This window comes from Falco punctatus (genome assembly GCF_963210335.1).
Source record: "Falco punctatus genome assembly, chromosome: 10".
In the NCBI taxonomy this organism is placed as follows: Eukaryota; Metazoa; Chordata; class Aves; order Falconiformes; family Falconidae; genus Falco; species Falco punctatus.
Genome location: NC_137590.1, coordinates 6,726,235 through 6,748,669, shown reverse-complemented (window position 1 = coordinate 6,748,669; position 22,435 = coordinate 6,726,235). Strand labels below are relative to the sequence as shown.

The 22,435-nt window shown below is 35.8% G+C and overlaps 1 protein-coding gene across 5 annotated transcripts; it reads right to left on the bottom strand.

Moving 5' to 3' along the window:
- Positions 1 to 351: 351 nt before the first annotated feature.
- Positions 352 to 21,880, bottom strand: LOC308070653 (translocating chain-associated membrane protein 1-like 1). 5 transcript variants are annotated; one of them, XM_080405000.1, is made up of 12 exons: positions 21,509 to 21,643; positions 17,103 to 18,483; positions 16,874 to 16,934; positions 14,490 to 14,608; positions 13,414 to 13,530; positions 13,272 to 13,330; positions 12,384 to 12,468; positions 11,999 to 12,069; positions 11,810 to 11,914; positions 9,548 to 9,691; positions 8,541 to 8,701; positions 352 to 7,125 (listed from the first exon to the last, which is right to left on the bottom strand). In XM_080405000.1, the coding sequence occupies exons 4-12, from the start codon at positions 14,538 to 14,540 to the stop codon at positions 7,052 to 7,054; spliced, it is 867 nt and encodes a 288-aa protein (XP_080261126.1). In that variant the 5' UTR covers positions 14,541 to 14,608; positions 16,874 to 16,934; positions 17,103 to 18,483; positions 21,509 to 21,643; the 3' UTR covers positions 352 to 7,051. The 5 variants fall into 5 exon arrangements, with proteins under 5 accessions (XP_080261126.1, XP_080261127.1, XP_080261125.1 ...); XM_080405001.1 differs by lacking the exons at positions 17,103 to 18,483; positions 21,509 to 21,643 and adding an exon at positions 21,743 to 21,880; XM_080404999.1 differs by lacking the exon at positions 21,509 to 21,643 and having other exon boundaries at positions 17,103 to 21,499.
- Between the last annotated feature and the right edge of the window lie 555 nt (positions 21,881 to 22,435).

Genomic DNA, 22,435 nt, shown 5'->3' with positions numbered 1-22,435 from the left:
AAGGCACAGCTCAGGAACGCCTGCGGAGCGTTGCTACACCAACTACCGTTTTTCCCCCGTATCCATAAAGGAAAACGCAGTCTGTTAAAGTGAACGTTTAATGACGTGCAAACAGCTTCGGGTATGTGTCAAAGATGGTTTTCAAACTAACTCAGCAGGTCACTTGCTGTTGGAAAAAAGCAAGGCAAGGATACGAAGGGCTGGGAACTTAGACAGCCTTCCTACGCCACGGTTCGCTTGCATAAATATTATCTTCATAAACTTTTTTAAACGAGTATTTAAAACTTTGCAGACTAAAATAGGGTTTGTGGAGAACAGTATACCTCAGTTTAGGTACTCATAAAGCAGCCATACAAAAATGCTCTTTTTATTTTGAAAGTTTATAAAGTGTGAAATAATGAAAAAGCACAGACTTAAGTCCTGCCAAGCTATTCATATGGAGCTCATTAAAGACCATAGCCACAATTAATATTCAAGATGGACAGACAAGTAAAGCCATTAAGTACACCTTCCAGTAAATTCCAAATAAAATTAAAAAAATCTATCAAACTTATGTTAGGCGCCCATGAGCAAGTTACTGGTAAAACATGAGCCTCCAGCTACCTCTGAAATAAGCATTACAAACAAAAAAATCCCGAGATAAAAGAAATGCAAATATGTCAATTTCTGGAAAAACAAGCTCCACCTTAGAGCTTACCTTGCAGGTATACTACACGAGAAGTTACCAATTATAAATGTCTGTACTTACGAACTCAAATTTAACCAACTGGTAAGGGCAGATCCCCTATCATGTTATCATAACAGAAAAAAGTTTGTGTTGTTGGAGTACCTTAAAAGGGATGATGTCCTGTTGCATTTCCTGAAAATGTGAGATCTGCTCTTCCATGATTCCACTTCCCCCATTCCAGGTTATCTGCTTCTGCAGGTTGTTCTCTTCTTCCACTGTGAGTGGATGAGGTAGGTCTGACTCTATATAATGAAGAATACAGTGATAAAAAGTGCTTTCATTTTTCATTGAGATGTGACACTCTATAAAAATGCGTAAGACCTCCCTAATTTTTTTATACTTTTCTTAAAAGCTGATCATAAATATAGCTGTAGAACTCTAACATTTAACTTTTTTATCTATTTGCTCCACCTGCTGGTGCATATTCTTTTTAAAGTGGTCTTTAGAAACCTAAATGTATTATAAATTTGGCCAGAGATGTACACAAGAGACATATTTGCCTTTAAGCTCAATTTGTGTAATATACCAATGAAATCCAATCTCATGCCAACATTTTCTCAGTCAAAAAAGGCCAATGGAAACACAGGCTTAGGGAAACATGACCCATACCTTGCTTTTTGGACACTACCAGTTCATTTTTATTGTGACAATAACCCGTCGGTAATCATTTTCCATCACCTATTAGTCTTCTCCAAAATAGGTTTTCTATTCCACATGGGCATCTCTCTACATAACTGATTTGTCTCTTGAATTTTCGGAGATCAATTTCTGTTTGGACAATTAATGCAAGAGAAGCATCCTCTTTCTTCAGCCTATTTAATTGCTATCTGCTCAGACACAGAAAAAACCTACCATGATTGTCAAGCACTCCTTACAAGAAGTTTGACATAAGCTTAGATTTCTTCCCATTCCATCTATTGCTAGGATTTTTTTTCCTTTTTTTTCCCCTTTTTTTTTTTAATGCTTTGCATGGATATAGTAACAACATCCCCATTAAAAAAAAAAAAAAAAAAAAAATCAAACCACATTTCCAGGCTATGACATTTTCCAGTAACACTCCAGAACAAACATAGCTTTCCATCTCTTTTTCCTTTCCCAAATTAGAAACAAATAACATGAGAGAACAACCCTCTCTGCTCCCCCAAACCTAAAGTCCTTGCAAAAAATCTTTGGTATTGGATTTTTTTTTACATTTATAAAGAAACTTTATTCTTGGGTTACCTATCTAACTAGGTTAAGCAGAACTAAGGTTTGTCACATTGCCACCAGGTTTTCTTGGCCTAAACTGGCTCTTTTTGATGACTGCAAAATTTTAACTTCCTTTAACTTCTGTATTATTATTGTGATATTTTTTATGTACACCAACTAATAGTTTGCAGCAGATTGATTGCAGACTGTTTGAGCGGGCTTGAAGAGAATATCTGGTGTACAAAAGACCCTGAAAATACCATCTAGACATCACAGGGACTAAAGAGAAAAGTTATTCTGACATTGAATAAGCAGCAAAGAAAACCAACACTGTTGAAGAACTTGAGTATATTTTGATTTGTGGTTGGTTTTTTTAAGTAAATCCAAAGTACATACATAACTTCTTCCTAGACTAGCAATCCAGTTTGTCTGGCTAATCTGCTTAATTGACCAAACTATAAAGAGTAACTGGTTTAGCATAATAATAAAACTGATTCTTTAATGGTAACAAAGGAAATTAAACAAAATTCTGGAGTAAAATCAGATGCATCAGAAACATATCATGACAGAACAATTATTTTTTTAAAATGGAAAAAGTTTTCTACATCAATATCTTATCAAATGAATGAGCAGAACCTTACATACACCAAAAATATGGCTCTTGTGCTATGGATTATTGATTAAACAAATCAACAAATCCTCATATAAAACAGAACATGTGACATGAACTAGTGTTTCAGCAAAATGTATATTTTCAGCAACCTTTCACTAAACCATAATTTTAGCTTACACAACCATTAAATTATATTTATGCATATTCATTTTTCATAATGCATTTTTTAAAAACAATGCATTTAAACACTAATGGTTTAACCAGAAAAAGGACAGGCAAGTCGATTAACTGAAAAGAAAATGCATCTTAAGGAGAATTAAAAACAGTGTATTTGTTGCAATCAGTCAGTCACACATTATTCACTGTAATTTGGAGTACTTTGCTGGTTTCACTGAAAGAGTAACTTTATATAAGACTTTTAAGGATAATTGTAACAAATAAATGCTACAACAATATTAGTTTGTAAACATTTCTCTCTTGGTCATGGCCAGTAAACTCTTAAGCTCAGTTGCAGCTACTAAAGCTTAAAGTTAAGCATTTAAGTTTCATAGTTTAGTGTCGGTGTTGTTTTACCATTTAACTACTAGAATTTTTTTGTGGTAAAGTCAAGATTCAGATAGTTTAAGAAGGCAATACATACATGCTTTCAATTTAAGTAGATACAGCAGCCTATTCTAACAATAAGAAACAAATATAGATGAAACATTGCCTCTTCCATCCAGTTAAAAAATGAAAATAATTATTTACAGTGTAACATAGCATTCAACAAGGCTGAGCTTTTAGAAGTTCTAGCATTTTTCAGAATTTGCTTAAAACTCCAGTTACCAGAAAACATCCTGCTATTTTAGAACCTACTCTGAATGATTTCAGTTTTTAGTGGACTTGAACAGGAGCAGCCAAGAGCAAGGCTACTGTCCGCATTGCTGTGCCACCACCATACAATCTCCATTCTATTCCACTTCATGTGGCCAACTCAAAGCCTCAGTAAGAAGTACCAGCTAAAGATTTCTTGTTACTCTGCTTTTAAAACCAGGACAGTGATAATTCCTATTATACAGTTCAAAAACAGAGATACAGATTTGTGACATAAGCTTTTCTGCACTGCCTAAAACATGCCCTTCCTTTTATCTTTAAAAGGATATTCAGGAGATAAAACAACTCTTATATACTCACTAGGAGGAAAGGAAGGTTAAAAATAAGAGGATATAATTTTGGTTTCCCAACAAAGCAGATGCACAGTAATATTTTATGTTTTGATGTGCACATGACTACTTGCAAAGGACCTTTGACATGAATTAAGTTTACAATTAGATTGTGACAAGATATAACATACAGTTGCTCTGAAAGTCTTACGATTTACATAAATTAAAATCTTAAATACAAAGAGAGCTTAACAGGATCATTTATGACAGTATTACATCACTAGGGAACATGCTTCAATATCTGTGCTGACATTTTATGCAGCTTCAGCAAAGGCTACATTATTGAAACAAAGAAATCGGTGTCAAATTTGATAGTTACTCTGTGTGACATTCAGAATATTGAAAAAAGTTAAAAATACAGTCAGCTTCTCAAAAAAACCGATGAAGCCATATTTAAATAGCAAAACAACAAACAAACAAAAAAACAAGCAACAATAAAAAATCCACACAACAAATGTCACAACACAACCCTAATATGCAGTCTTTATCCTAGACCTCAAGTGTTGGCTTTCTGACTTGTCTGTTTCATGGCACTTAGGACCTGTGTTTCTAAAGATTTTTTTAAGATCCTCTGTGGCATAAACATGACTTCGCAGTACTGTCATTATGTTTGGCTTAGATTTGGCTTTAATTAGGTCTCATTTGGCTAAGCACTTCTGTATGAAAATTCTACTGTGCATTTTGTTTTATGGATGTCATAACAAGATGCCTGGATTGACCTCAGATCTTGCTATGACATGAGCGTCTTGTAATTGGTTTAAGTACTTGGTTAAAGAAAAGCGATTTGAAAGACATTAGACATTTCTGGCAATGTTTCTAAAAGCTGCAATTCAAAATAAATTGTCAAGCACTTGAGAATCCGTGGTTGATGACCTATGTCTTCTACTTAACCTATAAAATATTGTGCTTAACACATGTAACAACTCCCGAATGTGGCACTTTTTTCTATTCATGGAACAAAGCAACAGATTTTAAAAGTGTAGAAGGATTTTAAAAAGTAATTGCAGAGATAAGATCAGAATTATCTTAGTCTTGTAAATTTAGAAAAGGAAGAGGTTGCTTGAAATACATCTAAGCAAGTAATCCTGTGAATTCCTTATTTTCACCTGAGTCTACTTTTCTGACTCCTCATTCCCACACAGCCAGAAACAAAAAATTATATTTAAAGAAAACCAAATCATCTCCATCATCATCTGATTTAACAACCACTTTGCATTTCAGCTTTCACAGACTTGCTAATAGCAAGCCAATGAAAAATGAACAAAAGTCATTAAGAAACACTGCTTTAATTCGATTAACTTCTAACAGCCTACACACTTGCTTTTTTGTTAACAAACTAGTTGTTACACCAACCTGCCCATTTGCTTTATTGGTAAATTCCGTGGAACTCTCTTTACAGCTTTCTGTAAATTACAGCTGTAATTACACTGTAAAATTTGAAAGAACAGCGTTTTAAATAAATTAAACCAGAGTTTTTGTTGCAAAGTTTTCTGAAACATCTTCATAATAACAAGCCTAGAGTTCATGTAATGCTTTTGGTGGTACTTTAAGTATCCAAATATTTAATATACAGACAGCAATTTTCAACTAAAAAAAATTCATCATGTTGTAAAGAGGAAGTTCTTACATAAAATATATGTCTACATGGAATACAATAGCAGTTATATATATACTTGCCTTGTATTTGTATTTCTAAAATAATAATTCAAGTAAAATACACTATCTTTAAAGAAAAATGATCAAGCTTCTTTGAAATGGCCATCACGAGTATCATGCAATAATAGTATTTAAGAGCATAATCAGTTTATTCAAGTGCCTAGAATTGGATACTGGCATGTAAACCACTGTCTGGATTCCCTTTTGAAAGCCTGGTGACTTAGGTGTGCACACACTGAAATCTACAGGGTCTGTAAGCTTGCAGTTGCAGTACGCATCAAAGAAAACATTGTCTTATGAGCAGCATGCTCAGAAATACTTGAAGGCTAAGCAAATCTCTCCCAAACTGCTCAAAAGATGGTACTTCTATCAAACAAGGAATTCATTACTATACAAGTTTATCAAAAATATTAGCAAATGTAAATGTATTCTAGTTCCATGATAAACATTTCCAGTATAAATTTATAGGCTTACGTGAATTAATGTAATATTCCTACAGTCTATTTGCACAAAGGGAAAGTTATGGGAAATAAGAACGTGAGTTTATGAAACTTGTCCAACATTGAGATGCTAGCCTCAGATCTATAAGGGTTAGTTACAAAAATACCATTAATCTTTTCATAATATAATCATTTTAATATTAAAATTATATACATATAAAATGTTCGCATAAGGAGCAAATTAATACCTTCATAGACATAAAACCCTTGAGTCAGACTAAAATGAATTACTATCTACAGGCTAAGAAAGAAAAAAGGTTACGCTTCGTGAAACATTCACTGCAATGTTGTTTGAGCACCTTCCTTAAATACCTTCTGCATAGACTCAGAAGTGTAAGACATGTCAGTAATAAATTAAAGAAAAATGTGGTTGAAAAAAAATCTGGCACGTGACTGCAAGCATGAAATACTGGCTTTTTAGAAATATTTGGAAGTCTTGTCTTTTATTTCAAAAGGGCTAAGAAAATACTACACGTTAATTGGCTACTTTTCTTCCCCTTGCCCCATACGAGACAGTACAATCCACTGCAAAATCCAACAGGCACAGTCTAGCATTTTTCCCAAGGCACACAAGTTCCACCTTTACTGAACACTAGTCTCACTTTTATACTGAAAGAAGATTGGTGATGTCCTGTCAGAATTTGCCCTTGCTCTAAATCTGTAATTTTTAAAGAGAAATCAACTATAGAAAATTTTTGCTTTTTTTACCAGGCTACTTTAAATATACCTCTTACTCCATGTAAGATGAATAAAGAAAAATTCTGGGGGAGGGAAGAGACAGGGGAGACAGACAGACATGGTAAGATCTTTTTGGTACAGAATTTTTAATTCTGTAAAAGCAAATGAATAGACAACTTAGATTTAGACAGCCTTCCATAATGCAAACGTTATGGAAATGTAGTAACTTCTGATCACAGAACCAGAAGTTCAAACGGATTAATCTGTTTCTATTGTTAAAGCAAAGTGAAATTTGGAGATGACTATTGTGTTCAGGTGCGTCAAAGATGATCTTGTCATAGATGTAGGGTTATTAAAAAATATATTTTAAAAATAGAACCTGGTAATGTCCGTTGAAATAATAAGACATCCAAATAATAGTTCTGCAGCGTCAGTTTTTTAAGTCAGTCTTCTGTCAACTGTTGTCTTCTGATACTACCTTGTATTCTCATACTGGTTTTGATTTTCTTATTCTTGGCGATGCTTCACCTTCTACTTTTGCTGCTCCATTGACACAGTTCTCTGTAATTTTAAGTTACATTACAGTAAACACACAATTTTGCTTTACATGAAAAGATACAGAAACTAGTCCAGGAAAATTTTAAAAATTATCTTAAGTAGACTAAAGAAATCACAGCTAATGCCTGCAAATAAAATGGCTTCAGCAGAACCCACACTCTCCTTCAGAATACTTCTACAAGCGTGAATACTCTTGCAAGTAGAAATAAAACAATGTACAACACCTTTCCACATATGCAGTCAGAGCTACAAAGCCTGTGCTATTTTTTGTTTTGCTCAACTGAAGCAAACATGGAGTCAAACTAGTATCACTTCTGCTATTTCAAACCACAATCATCTTGGGAACTTAACAATTGCACTAATTTCATAAAACAACACAGAAAAGCAATAAAGTCATTCATCTAGAAAGGAGAGAAGGATCTGAAAGACTGGAGAAAGAGGAACCAAAGAAAAGCATCTGCAGCTACGTTCACAGCAGAAAAGCTGCTCTGGAATGATAAAGAAAGACAAGGTTATGAGCACCATTATGGTCTAGAATCTTCCGACTGGTTTCAGCTAATGCTGACTCAGCTAGTAACCTCTGAATGCAAAAAGCTTCAACACTTTTTAGTAAAAACTAATACATAAAGATCAACTTAAGAAAGACAGACAGCCTGTAGTCAAATTCCCAAGAAACTGCATTTTTCAAAGCTCTACCCAAATCTCAGAAGTGATTCCCAGTCTTCCATACAACTTTATCCCATATTTTACATATATGCTAAAAAGAATATGAAATTTCACTCTACCAAATCTTCATAACTCTCATTTAACTAATTTAATTGATATAACATCGGAATTTGGAAATTATATAACATCATTTAATTAAAAAGCCTTTCTTCATTAGTTGTCCTTTGCCAGCTACTACATTCCTTTCAAGTTCTTTTTCAGTGGGTATGACATTCTTTATATGAATGTGTCTTTATATAGAACAACAAATGAAACTTTAATGGTCTGAAACATAACAGAAGCAGAATTTATGAAATACAGTAGGGATTTCAGATGATACTTCTTTTCTGATATTAAATATATATATATTAGCAGCATTGTAAACAACTGATCTAAAATGGAAAGAAAACCCTGGAATCATTAAGTTCAGTTTCATGAAATATTCCTTGTGTTTAGATTAACACAGAGTTCAGTGAATAACCCTGAAGATTACCCAGGTATTAGTACAGTTAGCACTCTCTGCGCTGTCTTGTTAGCAATATGGAATTAAAGAACATGCCCCAGTGTTTGAAGAAGCTATATTATCAATATTCTCTGCATGTCAAAAGACAGATAATTTTGCTCTTTTACAGAAAGAAAAGATATAAGATTATATATTTGGTATAAAAACATTTGGCCTAGAAACATACTAGAAACAATACTAAGCCACTGACCTCTGTTTGGTTCCTGGTTTGTTCGTTTCTTTTTTGTGTTAGTTATCTTTTTCTTTGGAATCTGGTTATTAACATGCTCTCTATATTTCTTCAGCTGAAAATTTATAAATTTCCACATCATCCAGGCCTGTGTTAGACAAACGGTAGCCAGGCAGCCAATCCTAACAAGATTTGAGATTTTGGAGACATTAGATAAAAGTTTCAGTTAACTGTTAATAGACTGAAAATCTGTACCTATTTTACTTTTTCTCCAAACGTCTACTATTGAAACAATTAAAGTCTTCATATGATAGGAAACCAGATGTATCAGAAAGCTTTACACAAGACAAGCTGTGTCACACAAGAAGTCAGTGGAAATCATATGTAAAGTCTATTCCTAGAAGCAATCAGATTTATCAAACAGTTATGACCATAGCTTTCAATGGCTGATAGGAAATTGTGTCATTGAAGCCCTTTCTGCCAAGCAATCTATGAATGAGAAATCACATAGATTCAAAAATCCCTCCCACACACTTGATTACAGGCATTAAGTTGTAAGGATGAATGTTACAGTGATAAGCTTATGCTGAAAAAGAAATAAAATTTAAAATTAACAAGCAAGAATAAAAGATAGACAAAAATGCTACAGAAAGGCGCCAAACAAATAATTAATTAAAAACTTAGGGGTCTTAATATCACCTAACGATACTATGCCCAGTATAGACATGGAGGGGGAGTGGAATTAGAGATTATTATCCTAGGCATTTTGGATAATTATCAAACATTAGTTAAAATAAGTTTCTTTTTTCTTTCTTTTTTTTTTTCCTTCCTATTTTCCATACATACTGTTTCTACTTTGTGAAAAGAAGACAGAAAAGAGAACAAAACTTCCCTTCCCTTAAATACTCAAGAGGAAAACATCACCCAGAGAAATTCTTCAAAACACATTATTCCCCTGGATTATTTTATTAAAGTTCTTTTGAAATGCCACATTATACAAGCATGAATGTCTACTAGCCTTCTTATACCTCACAGGGAGTACATTGAAGTTTCCGTCTGCTATGGAAAAATCTGAATTCTCTGCTCTTGCCAAACCAAATCCAAATGTGAGGACAGATAAAGTCAGGGTCAAAAGACGCACCACCACGAAAAGCAAAGCCCAAATGGTAAATCTGAAAACAAAATATTGAAATTAATGTGCTTTCTGCTTTTACTCCCTTTCTTTTCAATGAAGTCAAACATACAGAGAATTTTTCATTAAAATTATCTCAGCAATGATAGGGAAATATCCATGGAGGGGACCAATAATTACAGAAAAACTTGGTCATCTGCAAACATTCAGTCCTGCCTCATTACACAACCTTTTGACTAGAAAGCACAATTAAGGAAAAGTTGCATCTCAAGTAGGCATTCATGCTGTAAGCCACTTATAAATAATGGTGATGCTATAAAGCCAGAAAGCTGATGCTGAAGTTATTAAACAGTTGGAAGATCAGGACAATATATGTAATTTATAACAGCCAGACATTTTTAGGACAAGAAAAGAAGGGAATCAGATAGCTAATAAGTAACAAATGACAATTATTTCACTTTATAGCTAACAGAGAAATGTGCCATCCTGCAGATTTTCAACATCTAGAAGTTTTTGTTATATGATATGGAAAAACCCCTGAAGAACAGTTTTATTAAGCTGACAATAATGAATTTAGAAAATTGGTATCATTACTGGCATTACATAAAGATTTCTATAGGAAAAAGATTTATCATGTGACTGATGAACGGATTAAGAGAGACACTACCAGTGTGAATAAAAAATTATCTTTTCAAGATTTCCATTAAAAAAAATAAAATCAGCTTGTTCAACTGATATCAAACTTAAAGAAAAAGTTCTTCGCATCTCTCACAGTATAAGCAAAACTGCTTAAAAAGCAGCTCCCTTCACACCCTCCTCCAAAACTAGATTTTAAGAAAAGCTACAATGTCTGGAACCGTAAGAAGAAACAATAAATTCAGAGCTAGGAAAAACACCTAGTAGTTGACATTGTACTGCTTCTACTGTTTACATTATAGGTTCTACATGTTGTAATAGAAATAAAATGCCCCAAATACTTCTGCAATTCATCAGCTATGAAAACCAATTTCCATTTTGAGTTATTTAAACTGTGGTAATATTGCACATGGGATAACTGATTTCCAGCTGAAGACAGACATAGTTGCTTATCTGACCATTAGAGCCTTCATAAGACAGGAAAAATATGTTCTCCTAATCAGTATATTTAGCCTTCATGGTTTTGGATGGTGTATAATGAAAAGCAGATAAACTCATAGCTCCAAAATCTCACAATTAAATACGACATACAAATGAAAGATAAGCTAACTTTCTCCCACTTTCCAGATTTGCATCAGTAAACATTGATTTTTTGCAAAGAACATACAGCATACCTATTTAAAATGTTAGCTTTAAGGAGCAACACAAATGAATCTTGTGAAAAGACCAGAAAGAGCAGCAGCATTATGTTGCCTCAAGGGAAGCTGCCTATATATAAGGGATTGCATGAAAGAAAGCAAGGCATTCATGATAATCTCTTCCAGCTGAGCAGTCACTCAGAAAAGGAAGAAATAATATGAGACAAAGCCACATAAATGGGACAAGGCTGCTTTATTCAAACTGGAACCTCCAGAAGTCTTCACATTCAAGTGGTGAAACATATCCAATCCTTCCTAGCACGCCTCAGTTAAATATCTCAGTTCCTCATCTCTTCCCATTCTCAAATGCATTACTTTTATACCCATTAAATCTCAGAATGGTTGAGAATCTTACTCAGGAGATGCATAATTGCATAATCAGCTACACCTTTTGAGACATCACCTTCTCTGTTGTACAGTTACTTCACTTTCTCACCTTACCAAAAGGGGGGAGACCTGCATTACAGGGAATGCTGCTTTTATTACTTCTTAGATTAACTGTGTTTAAAAACAAGAGTCCCTACATACAAACATTTATGAGCATTTAAGCAAATAGGGAACTTACAGAATCAGAAGCACTACAAAGGTATCCAAGATGCGACTTTAGCAAAAGCTTCAGCAAAACCTTATGATCATGACAGTGAAATGGTGTATTTGCTTCCTTGACTTTGTGTAATGACAATTACTTGTGAATTCAAAGCAGGTAATAGTGGACATTGAACAAGTGATGTTTGCTATCTAAGTACTTTTACATACATGCAAATCCACTTATTAGAAATTAGTAAGCAAAGTTCTGAATTTTAATATATACATATAAGATTTACCCTTTTTGCTTGTTTTCATCACTGAAGTAGAAAAGACGTGAGGCATGAAAAATGAATTCCACTAAATAGTGAGGTACCATCAGAATTAGCCCCAAACGCTGAAAACTATAAAACAGAAAAGTTAAAAAATTTAATGAAATGATGAAGACAACAGATCTATCTATTCAAAATGGATATGCAAATACTTACTTTAATATATAGGCACCAGAGATATGAATAATGTAAAGGCAAATATAACATAGCTGCCTTGGAATATCTTCCTAAAATTAGAGAAAGTATAATAAATGCTGTTATAGTTTAACTATATTTTCCAAAGAAAAATCAGATCATTCATTAGGTTTGATTATTTTTCACACTACCGTATAAATTTCTGGAAAGACTATCTGAATCAAAAACTACAGCCCACCTAGACTACATCAGATAGGAAATGCAAGAAATTAAAAATATATAAATAACTGGACATATAAATATGAATAAGTATCTATTGATACAGTTAATATAAAGGAAAATACCGATCTGAATAATTTGAAAGCATAGATATTTAATTAACAGTACTAACAGCTTGTCTCCATACCTTTTGGATCTTTTGAAAGTATAGCTCTGGCAGTGCATGAAGCCAATAGGCTATCTGGCAAATATAGAAGAACTTTACCTGAAAACTACACAATAATTCAGGTTAAGAAAACACGGGATGGTAAGTTTTCAAGCTTTCAAGATGAGATACAAGATTTTATTTTATTATCTTAAGTTAATTCATTCTGACTCATTATAGTTTATGATTCCTAAATCACACATGCCGCAAACACAAAACAACCCTGTGGTGACAGTTTTTTTAATTAGCATCCATAATCTTCTTGATAGCAAGTCTGAATCACCTTTTGGGACAGTAGGAAAGAAAAAACACCAAATAACCTAACACACAGAAACAATTTATTCTGTGAGCAGCAGAACTCCCTTCCTAAAAAACATGTATTATCCCCCCTACCCTCTAGCACACTCTGGAGAGAAATGGGGACAGGGTGCGCCCAGACAAATATCACAATTTTATAGGTCATCTTAATTTAGGGGGAAAAAAATACTCAAGCTATAAATCCCCTCTAATTTGAAAATTCAGTCTCCAAGAAACACATTTCTTTAGTACAAAAGAATTCAGCAGTCCTATTTTATATCCCATCTTGCAAATACTTTTACTGTAACTCAGCTACCATGGTTAAGTGAAAGAAAGTTAAGAACACATACAAGTATCTCTCAGATCTCTTGGAAAGATGTTCAATTCATCTAAAATTACCTTTGAATAAAACAGTTGGCAGTTTTCAGACAGAAGAAAGTATTTTCATCTAATTCTCATTCTTATAAGGTATGAATGTCACTCCCTTATTAGTGGTTTCCTAAAGTATGGGGTGGTTAAACATTCAGTGATTAGCCGTATCAGATTTTTTCCAATTGAAAATAGAAGACTTACAGCATACGACAGTGGGGATACTCTGTCCAGAGTGAGGTTAGGTCCATCGCGAATTCTTCCTAAAGAAAAAGGCCACTGATTTAAGGACCTTAATACTTTAAATGTATTTTTTTAAATAAAAACAGCAAATAGAGTGACTTACTGCATTCAAAATACTTGATCCCCATATAAATGAAAATAAGGAGAAAAATGCTAGCTGTCCCGATTCATTGAATTTGCTGTGCTTCGTTTTCGACAAATGCAGACTTCTATTAATTTTCTAGAAACAAAAAGCAGATCAATAAATGTATTATCTAAAACAAGAAAGGTATTTGGGAGCTAGTGTTCACTCATTAATTTTTTTTTTCTTTTTTTTCTTCTCACATCTCCCATTCTTCAACCAAAATACATTGCTCCCACCATTTAAGACTTTGATCAGCAATTTGTAAGACAATTTGCTTCAACAAGACTTCTCACTATGGTAAAGTTCACACGGAAAATATTCAGATAATATATTCAGACAATCCCCCACCCCACCTCTAATCACAGTCATATTGCTAAATTTTTCAAATGTCTTTGCACACTTAAAAACCCTTTGAGCTTCTGTGGCTCAAATGACCTATTTGTGAAGATATTCTAAGACCATCAAGTAACAGATAGTTTTCACAATGGCATTAACAAATTAATTTGACTTTGCAGCTCAGTTGGTGTAAAAGAACACACAATGAAGTTTGAGCTCCCTCTCTGAGGCAAAGTCAGCTGACAAACATAAATCCACCACTGCAGTAATTTTCATTTTTTCCATCTTCTGAATATATGTTTCAAATCTAATGCAACAGATGTCACACACAGATATTTTGAGTAGGGCATGAATAGTTAACGTCTGTTTTTACACAAAAATATAAGTTATATTGATTGAAAGAAAGGTTCAGTGGTTTATACCACTAATAAATTGAGGAAGTATCACTATAAAAATATAATAAAATAATCTAGGTTGAAAAAGACCTTTAAGATCATCAAGTCTTAACTGTTAACCTAATACTACCAGGTTCACCACTTAACTAAGGTCTATTTGCATTTTTGTCAAAGAACAAAAGGATTGATCATAAACAGGGTTTCTACAGGCTAAACCATTCCTCGTACCATAGCTTACATTTAACTTGAAGAAAAACTCTTAGCAACTGATGGCTAAAAATAACATGTTTATAAATGTAAATTATATTCCAGTAATAAACTTACATCTAATATGTTCTCCTGGATTACAGCATGCAGATTAATAGCTATGAGCATGTAGAAGAAGATCGTGGCAATGTCTTTTGGACCATAGTCATAAAAATGAAATTGCTCATTGCTGTCATCTAAAAAAAAAAAAAAGTGTGTATTTTTACATTCTTATGAAGGAGTACTCTGTGCAACTGAAGAAGGGCAGCAGTGATAGTTGCTCTTGGAAGTTATGCTAAATTGATACTGGGTACTAGTTACAAGTTTTACATTTTGAAGATTACTTTTTATGCCTGATCAGATAACTTGGAACTTCTTTTCCTTCAATGCAATTATATAATTATAAGCCCAGAACAAACTATTGAGAGTAGTATATACTGAGCTCTAGTTTCAAGTCATTTCTTTCCCCTAGGGCATCAGAAAAGAAAACAAACAATAAACAACAACAACAACAACAACAAGCAAACAAATAAAACCCAACAAACAAAACCACACAACAGCACCCTATCCTCTACATTTTGGCAGAGACCAAATGAGATTCCATCTTCAGAAGCATGACTGACTATGTGGGGAAAAAGAAACTACATAGTAAGGATAGTATCCCTAGTAGTTCAACTCATTGTTAAGTACCAATTTCCCTAGACTTAGTAGTACATTCCCATAAATCAAAAACAAAATAAAATAAAAAAAAGGAACATTCACACTCTTACAACCTCATTTTTCTTTATGCATCTGAGACACTGCAATGGAAAAGAAAGAACTTGTACTACAACTAATCAAGAGCTGTGCCCACCCTGATTTACAGGCTATCACGTCTAACATATTCCTCTGCTTTCACTTAAGAAAGAGCATTAATTTGATGTCTCTTATCTATATATGCGCCATTTTTCATAAACTTCAAGGAATTCTGTTATCTTTGTTAGCATTATTCTACCCTTTGTCAAACTGCATTGTCCAAATGCAAAACAGCAGAAATAAAGACATCTAACAACTTTCTTTTTCCTAAAGGAAACTAGGCTAGAAGGTGTCAAGGAAGCAATTACTGCTTCCTGTAACATGATTGGTACATTAAGGTCCTAATGCACAGGACATCCATATAACTCTCAGGGTCAGATGTTCTATTCCTATATTTGAAAGCAGCTTGTGATACAATGGATGAACAACTGCATATCAAATGCTATTTCTGCCTGTTGCCTAGCACTGTTTTTCAAAATGGACCTTCACTAGCAATATATTCAGAGGGCCAGAGTTGAGACCTCAACATTGGTTGTGAACAACTCATCCACACCTCCTATTAAAACTAAAGGAAGCTCTACCTTGTTCATTCCATTGTATGTATGTATATATACACATACATACATGCACCAAACACTGTGAAGAAGTCACATCACAGGCATCTTTGTAACTGACATGTGGATTTCACTTTTGTCTCTACTACAGGAGATTTCTACTTGATGCTGCTTAAATACCAATAAAACAGAAGTCCACAGACTGTGTACACCTCAAGTGTTCAACATCAAACATCTCAGGAAACATTTGCAAAAAATTATAAATATTCATTACTGCAAGCAAAGTTAATCAATGCATTATTCTGAACATATTAAATGCACTGAGAGTGCTAAATTATTTGGAACAGTTGCAGCACAGAGGTCTCCAGTTTGGACACCATTAGAACAAAAGTCATAGATTGTGCTAATTTCTCTGGACTTTAGTTCCCCATCTGGAATAATTCTACCACAGTACCTATTTTTTCCAAGACATTGTGCAGATTAATTCCTGGAAAGAATTGAAAGTTATCAATACTATTGAGAAAAATTAAGTTACCAAATAAGGAAATTCCACTAGCTGCTTACTACTCTTGTATATAGTACACCAGGTACAAAAGATTAAAAAAAAGAAATCCCCTTTTTTTAGCGGAAAAAAGAATCGGTACTTCTCTCTTTGTTATTTAAAAGCATGACTGAATCAATATCAGTTACTTGAGAATAACCATGTGATATTTTTAAAATATAAACACAAATCCATTACTAAAGATGTAAGAAATCATGAATAAACAACAGATACATAGAAGATTACCAAAATATTCTGTCACTTGATAACTCCCGTTGAGTGCATCAAAACTGAAAAGAATGCATGCTTTTTACATTAAGATGCAAGTTAACAGCAGTGTTAACTATGGGAAAAATAACCCAGTATTATTCACCAGCAGTAGAGAAAACACTAGAATGTTTCAGTGAATATAGTATTAGTAAACCCAAAAACAGACAGATAAATGTGAGAGTTCTACTATATTATGAGAGTGAATTGAAAACTTGAGAGAAAAACAAAGAAAGAGTAATTTTTAATTGTTGAACTCTTGCATAACAAGAAGAAGAAAAGAAAAAGATGTGAGTTAATCTTACCAATGGTATAGGTGACATTGTACTGCACAGCTACAAAGATGATGGCATTCTTGGTTGTGGCCTGAAATTCAAAAGGAAACAACGAAAAAGTACCAGATTTTTCAAACAAGCTAGACTATAAACACCCAAAACTAGAAGATTATGCCATCAACAAATGTTCTCCCACACATGATTTAAAACCGAGAGGTCCTGAAAGTGTTATTCATCTCCAACAGATGTGGAGGCTCACCTTGTTGCAAATCCTTTAACATTTGCTGCATAGGGTCAGGACTTCAAATATCTTCTTTTAGCTATGGATCAAATTACTCACTGTTCTACTAAGTAACATTTTAAAGTGTTGAGATGTGTAAATGGCTTTCATTTCTTTCAAAAGTTAAAAGACTCTCTAAATTAAATCAGATGGAAAGTTTCGCCTAACTTTGCAAGATACTAAAAAAGCGATGTTCTGTTTAAAAAAAACCCAACAAACAAACAAACAACCACAAACCACCCCCCAACACTTTCAGCCATCCCTATCTCTTCAAAATGTCTTCCCATTCCCATACCGCAGTATATTTCGCCCATGGCTGTAACAATGGAACTGTTTATAATGTGGATTACTATATGACCGTACTTCCAAGTGATGAGGTAAATATGTTTGCTTAGTTTAATTTAGATTTCATTATCTGGTTTGCACAACTTCAAAAACAAGGTTGTGCTGATGCAACTGAAAAAAGGGTAAGCTATAACACAGGGATGTAAGTGGAAGGAGGGAAAAAAACCCCAAACAAACCCACCAATAAACCCTGGTTCCTTTGCTGCAAAAAAATGCAAGATGGAATTACATCCTACACTGTCAATAGCAGATAGATTTACTATGTTTGCAAGCACCCAGTTATCTAGTTCATAAATCAGAGAAGTACAAAATGCATAATCTGAAAACTGAAATAAAATAAATCCTTGTATGTTTCTTTTATGCTTTCTCTTAAAATTATCTTCATAGATATTCAGGAGTATATAAAACAAGCATTAATTTATCCAGCTACAAAGTAAGCAAGAGACATAACAACGCAAAAGAAGATCCTTTGTAGTAAAACAAGGGAGAAGAAAGCAAATCACTTCAATACACTGGGAGTACATCTATGAAATTAAGCAGTACAGGGAGGAGTCATAATACTGAAGAGTGCTTTTAAGAGGAAGTCTCATTAAGGAAAACAAAAGTACCAATTTTTCTGGCATACGAAATCGACTTTCAGACGCTGCAGTTCTATGACAGACACTGCAGTTCTATGAACAATTTAACCTTTTGTACACCAGTACTACCACCAAAATGAGCCATCCTGCCTTTCTTTTCACTGCCAGTTGCTTCTTGTCTCTGTCCCACACTACCATCAAAAGTAGTGGTGTAGTGAATTGGGCAGGAAAATTACACAAGTTGAAACTGACCCAGCAAAACAAGAGGGAAGAGAAAACCCTGTTAATCTTAACACAGATGAATTTCCTAATATGCTGCACTGCTCCGCTACTGAAGTTCTTTTGTGTGCTTGATGGGGAGAATAAGCAGCCACAGTATCAATACCAGCTTAAAATGTTCATGGAATTAAAAGCAAAAAATTCAGTGCCAACTGCTCCTGAAAGACAGGGAAAATATAGATAGTTACATAGGTACGGATGTCATCAGCACTGAACTAAAACAAACATACTTGCTTTCAGTAAGTCATCACTCAGGACCCACAGCAACAGTCTCATAGTGAATCTCTGTATACACATCTATAGACCTCATAATAATCAGCAAAGTTAAGGTACAGGAAAGTACAGTTAAGGTGGATAAACAACCTTAAGTATAAGAATTCCTCTTAAAGAAATTCTTATAATTGGAACTTAAGACATTCTAAGACTAATTTCTAATTTTAACATACTTATTGTTTCTTGGATGGTCTCATGGATATGGGCAATTGAATGCCATGTAGAAAAGAAAACCCTGTATTTATTACAGTACTACATAAGCCCAAGCAAATCATTCAACAGGTAGCCAACTCTGAAAAGTTTCATTTACACATTCTTTAGCTTATTAGCGTATAACCTTTGGTACCATGGGCTAGATTTGGAAATTTGTCATTGACGGATGCATCTGAAATCACCATAAGGAAAAAATGCCATGAAAAGCACTGATTTAAAAAGTTGTCCTTCAGTGCTTAAAACTTAAAACACAAAAATAAATTCAATTTTTATGAAGAGAAAATCAAGACCAAAAGAAAATACACAACAGCTGTGTAGGCAAGTTCAGTAACTCTTACAAAGCATTCAGCATAAAATCATGATAAATGTCACCAAAATTTACTTGAAAAACAGGAGTAGTTTTTTTGTGTTTAGCAAACTGCATTACCATTATAAAGATGGTGTAAGACCTAGACAGTGAACCACAGAAATATAGATTCCATTCAAGTAATTCCAGTATGCTTTTCTGCAGTGAATGAGGCAGAGGTGTAACACAGAGGTCTAACCTGTTACATAGCACCACTATTCCTCTGCATAATAAATGAAAGGTGTCTCAATACAAAAAGTAATTTTTGCATCAAAAAAAGGACATGCAGCTGTTTAAACTAAACTATAATAAATATAAGAATATATATTCAAACAAGCACAATAAAAGTGTATCACAAACTACACTGAAGTCTAGCCGACATTTGAACTTTTAGAATTATGTTGACTAGAAATGAGAGAATTTGCTAACTATCCTTGGGTGTAACTAATATTAAACTCACTCTTTTTCCTCTAAAACAAACCATCTTCATCAAAATAATAATGCTTGCCCCAGGGGACCTGCACAGTCCCTTCCAATACCTGTAGAATCACAGAAATAAAACCACCAAGCTTGAGTTAAGACAAATGGAATTCAGAGATGGAACTCCAGAAAACATACTTGTTTTTAACAGCAAAAAGAGCAATATCTTTTTAGAAGTACCATACATAAAGATACATAATACCCCATCCCTGGAAGTATTCAAGGCCAGGCTGGATAGGCCTTTGAGAAACCTGGTCTAGTGGAAGGTGTCCATGCCCACCGTAGGGGGGTTGGAACTAGATAATCTTTAAGGCTCCTTCCAACTCAAACCATTCTATAATTCTACAATGAAAAAAAGTTCCATTTACGATCCCAAACTGGTTTTACTTTATGCCAGGTGCAGACATTTACTTTGTTTCTTAAAGCCTTTATCACCTCAGTTGTCAAGCCCCTAGCTATTTTGTTTAATCCCACAACTGAGTTCTGCATTTCATATTTTAACTGTTGTGACGTACTCCTCCATAGACGACAGAACTTACTATATCTCAGCACTGCCTTTGTCCACCATTCAGAGGGAAATTATCTGACCACCACAACCGCCTTCTCTATTTCTGTCCAGTATCCTTAATGATTTCAGAAGTGGTTCAAGACATATTTAAAAAAAAAAAAAGTGCCAGAATAGCTACATGTAAGGATCTCAGAATTTAATAGTATTTTTAATTTAAAATGATCCGATTTTTAATCTTATCCAACTGATGGGAAGTGTTGAAATATTTCAGTGAAGTATTTAAGTTTTAATAACAATATTTCAGTAAAGTATTTAAATTGTTTCTCTATTTAAATTAAATTTTAAAAAATTGTTTAAACTCTATTTACCAAGACTAATCCCATACTCAACACCAATATGAAATATTCACATAGCAGCACACACACACACAGCTTTTGCCCCGAAAGTAGGAAAACGATGCCTAAGAGAGGTGCCTAATCCATCACCCCAGAAACTAATAAGCAGCTCGCACATGGAAATAAACTTTACAATAACTTTCAAATACAAAGGCAAAGAGCATTTCAGAAGTTAGGTTGAGACTGTCTAATCCCACATTTTTCTTCAGATTATCCATCGCTAAGGGAGCTGAGCTGATGACGGCTATAGACTGAGCCGTGGTGCAAAAGGGTGACTAGCAGTTTTTAACTACCATGTGGTTAAGCATGCTTAAAACAACAGAGACAGTCTAAAACCCTCTTTATAACAGTCTTCCAGACTGCTTTACCACGTGGACCTTGGAACAGAGCAAGAGGGCAACAAAAGTCAATAAACACAAGGAAGAGACATAAAATGACTGGTTTAAGCAAGGGGGCTTTGAGGAGCTTTGTCATTCAGGAGACTGCACCTGAGTAAAAGGGAGCTTATGGGAGGGTGCTAGGAACGAAACGTGTGTGGAGATGAAGGAAAACCAGGCGAGAAAAGCGCAGCAATGTGATAGAAGATGAGAAAAGGGTTGCGTGGTGAGCAGGAGCTGGCGATGGCAACTCAGTAAAGAAGGCACTGGGGAGTAAGGGAGCTAGGGCAGGACTGAGGGTGGCACTTGCTGCACTCAGAAGACAGCCGAGGCACAGAGAGGAGGGTGCCGGGCAGGGTGTCACGGAGTCAGGCCTCAGTGTAGCGAAGAAACGGACATAACCCTGCAGGGAAGGGGAGAGGCAGGCGGGGAGGGTGGGGCAGAGCTGCCTGGCAGCGGGGCTGAAGCGGCCGGGCGGGGCGTACTGGGCAGCTCCGGAGCGGGAAACGAAAGGGCGGCCGCGGCTGACCCACAGCAGGACCAGGCGCTGCTCCGCTCGGCAGCCACCGGCCCCCTCGCCCCGCCCAGTACCTCAAAAACGACCCCCATCAGGAGGCTCATCACCAGGCAGGATACGACATCCACATGGTTCTGAATGACGAACTCATGGCTTAGCACCGGCGGGCTCTTGTGTTTCCTGCGGAGCCGCATGGCGGTGACAGCTCGCACGCCCAGGCAGCCCCGCCGAGAGGAGTGACACCACCCCCAACCCCTCCACAGCCGTTACCTCACGCACGGTAAACACCGCCAGCCCCAAGAGCCCACCTCCTTCAGAATGCTGGCCAATCAAACTCAAGAGTGCCTATGATTGGCAGCTCTGGCAACTAATCGTTAGACGGTCTGTAAGAGCCGTTTCTAAGGCGGCGGTGTTTCGGCGGCACTTAAGCTTTTGCGGCGGGAGACGGAGGCCGATTTGAGTGACACGGCCCCTTGCCAATCACGTGTGCAGGGGGGTGGGGCTTTCTCGGGGGACCGCCGCAGGCCCCAGCGGGTGGGGCCCGGGCGGTGCGGGGGGCGGGCTGGGCTGAGGGGGTTCCTGCTGACCGAAGCAAGGTGGCGGGGTTGCCTTTGATCCGGGCAGGCCTATGTGGTGGCTCTGCCTGCCGCAGCTCCAGCGGCGGCCAGGGAGCTGTGTTCTCGTTAAGCCTACGAGGCATGCTGGTTAGTCTGTTCTCCTCAGGAGTCCCGGGGTAGTGGCCCTCCTGGGTGGTGGCAAGCGGCTCCTTATCACCCCCTTTAGAGCTGAGCCGTTTTCCCTCACGTATAGCTAGGCAAAAGTGGGGGGAAAGGTGTTAAGAAACTACCTTTTGCTTTTTTCCCCTCATTGAAATAGGAAGGGGATTCAGAGTGCTTTGAAGTCCTAAACATGTGGACGTTGGGCTTTCTAGCTGGAATTCAGGGGGAAAACCATACCAGTTTTTTAAAAAACCCAGCAGTTCGTGAAGAAAAGGGTGAAAG